This window comes from Brachionichthys hirsutus, chromosome 15 (genome assembly GCF_040956055.1).
Source record: "Brachionichthys hirsutus isolate HB-005 chromosome 15, CSIRO-AGI_Bhir_v1, whole genome shotgun sequence".
In the NCBI taxonomy this organism is placed as follows: domain Eukaryota; kingdom Metazoa; phylum Chordata; class Actinopteri; order Lophiiformes; family Brachionichthyidae; genus Brachionichthys; species Brachionichthys hirsutus.
This window is the reverse complement of record NC_090911.1, coordinates 354,547-362,100: the sequence shown is the minus strand read 5'-3', so window position 1 is coordinate 362,100 and position 7,554 is coordinate 354,547. Positions and strand designations below refer to the sequence as shown.

The 7,554-nt window shown below is 46.0% G+C and overlaps 1 protein-coding gene across 1 annotated transcript in view; it reads left to right on the top strand.

Annotated features, from left to right (window-relative positions):
• Positions 1 to 7,554, top strand: part of LOC137905082 (nucleoprotein TPR-like) — a 46,785-nt gene that overhangs the window by 16,514 nt on the left and 22,717 nt on the right. Inside the window, exons 16-24 of the mRNA XM_068749306.1 lie at positions 42 to 166; positions 261 to 409; positions 496 to 658; positions 1,361 to 1,495; positions 1,786 to 1,926; positions 2,008 to 2,197; positions 2,509 to 2,687; positions 2,760 to 2,900; positions 7,401 to 7,517. Coding sequence (XP_068605407.1) covers positions 42 to 166; positions 261 to 409; positions 496 to 658; positions 1,361 to 1,495; positions 1,786 to 1,926; positions 2,008 to 2,197; positions 2,509 to 2,687; positions 2,760 to 2,900; positions 7,401 to 7,517 — 1,340 coding nt within the window. The remainder of the gene's footprint in view (positions 1 to 41; positions 167 to 260; positions 410 to 495; positions 659 to 1,360; positions 1,496 to 1,785; positions 1,927 to 2,007; positions 2,198 to 2,508; positions 2,688 to 2,759; positions 2,901 to 7,400; positions 7,518 to 7,554) is intronic.

Here is a 7,554-nt window from a genome sequence, read left to right as displayed (position 1 = left end):
TGTGTTGGTGACTGAGGTGGGATGTTCATGTCTCTCTGCAGGTCCAGATTCTTCATCTCACTCTGTGTCTGTCAAACCTTCAGTCCCAGCTACTCGCTCCACTCCTCAGAGAGCTGCTGCTGCTGAGTCAGCACAGATGCCTCAGGCTAAGGCTGCTCTGAAGCAGGTACATGCAAACGTCTGCACACACACTATGGAATGACGGGAGCAACGATGCACGCTAGAGCTCAGCTGCTGAGTGGAAATGCATGTCTTTCCAGCTCAACGATGCCTTTGTGCTGTATAAGAAGGAGAAGGCAGAAAATGACGGGATGCTAAATGAAACGAACGACAAGCTGCAGAAGCAGCTGACAGAGCTCCGCTCCAGCCACACCAGACTCACCTCTCAGCTTGATTTCAGCAGCAAGAGGTTTGTCTGGACCACTGTTACGTCTGCACAGGCCTCATACTTCAGCTTTGGACATGATTTTTGTGAATTGTGCTTTTGTTCATCAGGTTTGAGATGCTCCAGGAGACTACATCAGCCTATCACAGGGAGATCTCTGCCCTGCAAGACAGAAGCCGAAAAATGAGCGCAACGACGCAAAAACAGGAGTGCATTATCCACACAACGAGTCAGGACCTGCTTCAGGCCAATGAGAAACTGGCTCTCCAAGAGGTGAAAAAGACGAGACGTTGAAAGGGAAAGATTCACCCCAAATACCGATGTAGTCTGTATCTATTGATCCTATGCAAATGGAGACAGGCGAAGTCCTTTTGTCCGCAGAAAACGGCATTGCAGCATGTTGTCCAGCAAGTATGTGCATCCACAGGTGCACTTCAACTCTGATGCCCCCCCAATCGCTCTTTCACATGCTGTGGGGACGATAAAAAAGATCATCTTAAAGCTAAGCTAATGCTAGCGATAGGTGCCTTGCTCAAGGGCACCTCGGCCCTCGTCTGGGCTGGGACTTTGTGGACTCTCCGCTTCCCAGCCCAAGGTCCAACCCTCTGAGCCACTGTCTCTCTCTGTGCCCCCCCCTAAGCCAGTCAACACAGATGGCCGTCCACTATGAGTCTTAGGTTCTGTCCAAGGTTTCTGCCTGATAAAAGGAAGTTTTTCCTTGCCTGCTTGATCTTGTGGATCAAGTTGGGTTCCGTTTTGTGAACATTTGGGTCTGAGGGTTGTGAAATCTGATCAGTCGGTCTCATCAATTTTCTCGTGTCCTTGACTTATTAAATGGCCTTTATTTGGCTGACTGCTTGAATGTTGTGCAAATTACAAGTAGCTCTTTGACATCAAAAATACTGTTTTTTAATTTAGTTCTTCAACATATATTAGAAATGATAATCTCATTGTTTTACTTCCCCATATCTGAAGGTGCGTGTAGAGAACTTGATGAAAGAGAGAGACATGTTAAGACGAGCAGAGAGTCGACTCAGTCGAGAGAAGGAAGCCGTGCTGTCCGAGCAGCGCAACCAGAGCCTGCTGCTCGCCAACCTCAAGACGATACAGGTGCCGCGTCACGCAGCAGCTTCTGTTCTCTGCAGAATGCCTCCTTTCCCACTTCATTTCATATGCAATAAGGAAATGGGTTCTGATGATCAGAAAGATCACAAATAATAGATCAATAAAATACACTTATTGCATGATATAAAGTTTAAAATTGTTCTGGCTACCCAAGTAAGAGATCAGGCCTGTCATTAGCCACCGCGAGTCATAACTGAACTGCTGCAGATAATCCAAATGTCAGATGAAGTAGAAATGACTAAATATTGCACGTTTCCCCCCTTTCTGTGTTGTAGTTGACGATGGAGCGTACGGAGGCAGAAACCCGTCAGCGGCTGAATAGAAAGATAGAACTACTGGAGACAGACCTGGCTTCGATGAAAACCAGGCTGGACGGGGAAGTAGCACAGAGACATAGCCTCGGGCGCTCCATGGATGTATGTGGCTGAGTTTATTAAACTAAATGCATATGTAAATGAGCTGCTGTTTGATCCAGGAAACCTCGCTCTCCTCTCCAGGCTCAGTTGTTGGAAGCTAAGAAACAGTTGGAGACCCAAAACGTACTGCAGCAGAAGACCAGGGATTTGCTGCATTCCTCTGAACAGCAGGTGGCAACGCTGAGGGCTCAGCTGGCCTCTGCTTTGACCGCCGAGGTTGTCATGACCAGCCCAGTTACCAGAGCTGCAGGCCTCAAAGCCCCGCTGAGAGGTTAGCAGCAGTTATAAGAAGTGAAGACCATGTTGGTAGTCTGTGCTTCATCACTGAAGCAGTGACCGTGTTTGTAAAGCGTGGTTGGTGTGTGTGTAAAAGTGTATTTTAATGAATTAGTAGACTGTCTCTGTCAAGCAATGAAATCACCAGAATAAATATCTTTGCTCCAGAGTTGCTCTGAACATCTGTCCTGAGTTATGAGCTCTTGGAGGATAACTGAATCCTGCCCCAGATTTCTGAAACACGAAGGCGTTTTCTGTTTGACAGTAATATAGTCAGGCTGTGTAACCGATTCCGTTGTCCTTCAGTGCGCTCCCAGCAGCCCAGCCAGTCAGAGCAGGAGCTCACAGAGGTGAAGGACCGCCTTCACACTGCTGAGGAGCAAAGTGCTGAACTAACGGAGCAACTCAAGAATGCCAATACTGCAGTGGATCAGTACAGGGCTGTGGTTCTGACTCTGGAAGAGAGCCTGAAGAAAGAGAAGGAGGCATGTTTTTACCTTGAACTCGTACTTACACACCTGTCCTCACATGTGAAATGACCCTCCTCGATTTCATAGGCTCGCACCCCTCTGGAGGCCAGGCTGAAGGAATCGGAGGAGGTGCAGAAGCAGTTGGAGAGGAGGATATTAGAGGTGGAGAAAATGAAACAGCAGGAGCAAGATGAGAGGAGAGAGGCTGTGGATGCAGTGGAAAAACAGGTAAGTGTACCACAACATGATGCAAGTGAACCTTTAGAAACATCGTCATTATTTTAGTTTTTTGTATCGTATCCATTGATAACAGAGTCATTGGTTAAGTGCATGAGTTTACCTTCTCAAAACCGCTTGTTGTAACTACACTCTTGGCCTGTTAGCATGTAAACCCAGAGACCTTTCCTGTCAATCGTTCTCCTGGAGTTTGCCTCTTGAAATCTGCTAGCACCCACTAGACAATTGGAAAATAAGATGAAATGTCTCTTTTTGATTGTCGTAGCACTTGATTTATTTTTGTTTGAGGACAATTTGCTTTTAGATTTATTTGAAAGAGCAATGAAACACTCCTGCCAGTTTCGTTCATTATGGTCGCACCTTTATTTTAGGTCACGACTATTCAATTCAATTCAATTCAGTTTTATTTATATGGCGCCAGATCACAACATAAAGTTATCTCAAGGCACTTTACAGGATTAGCAGGGAAACACAGAACCCAACTTGACCCACAAGAGCAACGGAGGCAAGGAAAAACTTCCCTTTAACGGGCAGAAACCTTGGACAGAACCTAGGCTCATGGTGGACGGCCATCTGTCTGGCCGGCTGGGTTGAGAGGGAGGGAGAGAGAGAGAGAGAGAGAGAGAGAGACTCAGGTCTATGACAGCATATTGATTACTGCATCGATTAGCTATAAGCTTTGTTAAAAAGGAAAGTCTTTAATCTACTCTTGAACATAGAGATGGTGTCTGTCTCACGAACCAATCAGAGAGCTGATTCCACAATAAAGGAGCCTGATAAATGAAGCTCCGCCCCCCTGTCTGCTTTTGGACATTTTGGAACCACGAGCAGGCCAGCATTTTGGGACCGCAGGGTTCTAGTGGGGCGATACGGGATAATCATCTCTGTAAGGTAAGGCGGGGCCTGGCCGGTGAGGGCTTTAAAAGTAAGTGTTAGGGATAAAGTCTCTAACACTGTTGTAATAATTTTCAAACGCATTGAAATGAAACAGGCAGAGTCAAGGATTCTTTTTCTCTCACGCAGCAAAGACCGACTGGTCTGGCGCGCTCCTCAAAACCAACTCCGTTCCGCTTTCCGGAACTCGTTTATTTATCACCTTCATAGCTCCACCTCTTGACCCAGTGACATCACAATATCGCACAACATCGCTGCCCACCAGATGGGACTGTTCTTCACCTAACAGTTACATTAAACAATTGAAAATATGCAAATAACCCTATCAGTAAGTAGAAGGATTTTATATTCAATCCGTTCCCTAACAGGAAGCCAATGCAGAGACGCCAGAACAGGGGAAATGTGTTCTCTCAGTCTGGTTCCCGTCAGAACACGAGCTGCTGCGTTCTGGATTAGCTGGAGATGTTTAATAGACCTTTTTGGGCAGCCGGACAGTAAGGAGTTGCAGTAGTCCAGTCTGGAAGTCACCAAAGCATGGACTATTTTTTCTGCATCTCTTCGGGTTAGTAGGTGCCTGACCTTTGAAATATTCCGACGGTGAAAGAACGCAGTCCTTGAAACGTGCTTTATCTGGGACTGAAAGGGCCGGTCCTGGTCAAAGATTACCCCCAGATTCTTGACAGTGGTGCTGGTGGACACTGAGACGCCATCTAGTTCAACTACAACACTAGAACAAACATTTCTGAGATGCTTTGGCCCAAGAACCAGAACCTCAGTTTTATTTAGATTTAATAACAGGAAGTTCTCGGTCATCCAGGAGTTAATGTCCTTAAGGCACGTCTGAAGTCTAGCCAACTGATCGACTTTGTCTGGCTGAACTGACAGGTACAATTGAGTATCGTCTGCATAGCAGTGGAAATTTATGCTATGTTTCTGAATAATGTTACCTAAGGGAAGCATATACAGCGTGAACAGAATAGGTCCAAGCACTGAACCCTGTGGAACTCCATATTTAACTTCAGTGTACGTAGAAGATTTATCATGAACACGTACAAACTGAAATCTATCAGATAAATATGATCTAAACCAGTTCAATGCAGATCCTCTAACACCAACAGATTGATCCAGCCTCTGTAACAGAATCTGATGATCTATTGTGTCAAAGGCTGCACTGAGATCTAATAAAATAAGCAAGGAGACAAGTCCATTATCAGACGCTATTAAAGGTCATTGGTGACTTTAACTAATACTGTCTCTGTGCTATGATGAGCTCTGAAACACGACTGGAAAACCTCAAATAACTGATTGTCTTGTAAGACTATTCCATCTGTGATGCATGAACTGATAAGTAATCAACAGCAAATGATTCGGCAAGTTATAGTTTAAATTAGGGCTGCACGGTATGGCCTAAAACCAATATCTTGATATTTTTAGGCTTGATCGCGATACACGATATATATCTCAATATTCTGATTTCTCCTCTAAATCACTATACAGTGGTACCTCTACTTACAAATTTAATCCGTTCTGGGTGTAGCTTCGTAACGTGAAAACTTTGTAAGTAGAGACGCATTTTGAATGTAAATGCACTAATCCGTTCCAAGCCCCGCAAAAGTATTGTAACGGTTCATGTTTTAGGAGTGTTCATTATTCCTACGCTGCAGAGAGTCCGCAAAGGCATCCAGGGAGGAGGGGCGGTGTGTGTGTGGGGGTGCCGCGAGGAGGAGGAGGGGAACGGGAGAGCTGCGGGAGTTAGGGAGAGTTACCCGTCGTGTGCTTATTCCAGCGTCCGACGGACGCTACATTATGATATTTTTTTAAATATGAATCTACCTGTTAGCTGTTACTTTTTGTCCTCTTTGTTTACTGGTCCTTTGCGGTGTTTTCTGCCTCGCGTTTCTTGAAAAACTGATCCGATGACGTCTGCTTTTGGGCTTTTGACAATCCGTCGGAAATGTGCGAGGCAGACGTCATCATAATGAGCAATAGCCCGACTTGTCAACACTTTTTCCGGGTGACACGAGGGGGACACGAATAGCGTGCTGGGATACACGCATACGCAACGGGTTGCCAGGCAGATTTTAGGCGATAGCCAATGGCAGAGCAGCTACGAGCAGCTATTTTTGACTTCGTAGCCTGAAACGCCTTCGTAACGAGAGGCAATATTTTCCCATTCAGATACTTCGTAACCTGAAACTTTCGGATGTAGGGACATTCGTAAGCTGAGGTACTACTGTATAAATGTTAAATTCAACACTTTGAAGCATAAAATGACACGAGTACCATGCTTGAAGGGGGGCTCACAAACGAGTTAAGTTCAGTGAAGCTTTTATTTCACCAGCTTGTAAGCAAAAAAACTCAATAATGGCGTGGTCGTCTTTCATGTAGTGCAGGAGGAGACGGGGACGTTCTTCGTTTTGAAGTGGATGCATTTCAGGTAGTGAACGGAGTATGTAGTACCGCTACCTTTGGTCCTACTGGCTATGGTTCAGAGGCATACCTTGCAGATAACCGCACTTTGTTCCACGTCTTCCTGCCGAAACCCGGACCACTGCCAGATGAGAGAGCCAGTGTTTGTTTGGAACCAAGTCCTCCGTCTCCATCTTCAATGATCGTGCACCGAGTTTAGTAGCTCGTAAACTCACCTGGGGTCTTTAGCTCTCTCTCTAACACAGAAACACGCATGCACGCAGGTTGGGCGGGGCAGTGTGCTGGTTGGCTGCCATGAGCCGTGCGGCAGGAGAGAGTGAGGGCGCGGCACTCCAAAGAGAACTAGAAAGACAATCAGAGACTGCAGACCCCGCCTCCAAAAGACTATTGGATCTTGTGAGACAGTAAACAGGGCTTCCGGATCAGAGGGGCCAAACCTGCTCTAGCTTGCTGCTCCGGAACGGGACAAGATACAACTTTTATGTTGCACCCCTGAAATGAAATGAACGACTGGACTCACGTTCATCTTCGTTTGGAAACTTTTAATTACAGTCCTTGGTTCAGTAACTTTTTCCCATCATGCATTCGTGTCCTTCCCTCTTAAAGTGACACTCCCATGTTACAGCACAGGCACAATTCCAGATGTAAAACAAGAGACGATCAGAGATTGCAGACCCTCGCCTCCAAGTGCCCTATCTCACAATGTTAAAGAATCCTTTAAAAAATTCTAGAATCTGGATCCAGATCCGGATCAACGCCATTCTCGGGGAGGACCGAGCCACGGACAGAACCTTGCTTGTGTAAAAATTTCAAGTTGATTGGGTTACTAGTTTTTGAGTTATGCGCACGGACAGACAGACAGACAGACAGACAGAATTGCAATACCCTCGCCTCCCCTTCGGTGAGGGTAATTACGCACCGATGCTTTAAAACATTACCTGAGCAATTTGTACTCGATACTCGCGATGTGATGATCTCACGTGGAACAACCCGCGATATATCGAGTATGTTCGATATATCGCCCAGCTCTAGTTTAAATCTTTGTCGTGTTCAACTGTGATTAATAGTTTTTGTACTTGTATTCTTTCAGCATGTACAATGTAGACCTTAACTATAATTAGGTGTATATATATATATATATACTACCCACCCTGCTCTTTTGTCCAGGTGAGCGAGCTGCAGCGTACTCTGAAGGCCAGTCAGGCGGGGCAGCAGGATGCTCATGAGAGAGCTGCTGCGGCTGCTACGCTGGAGCAGAGGGCCGTACAGGACAGCCTGCTGCAGGTTCATTTACGCACACTGAGAATGTCACGGCCAACAT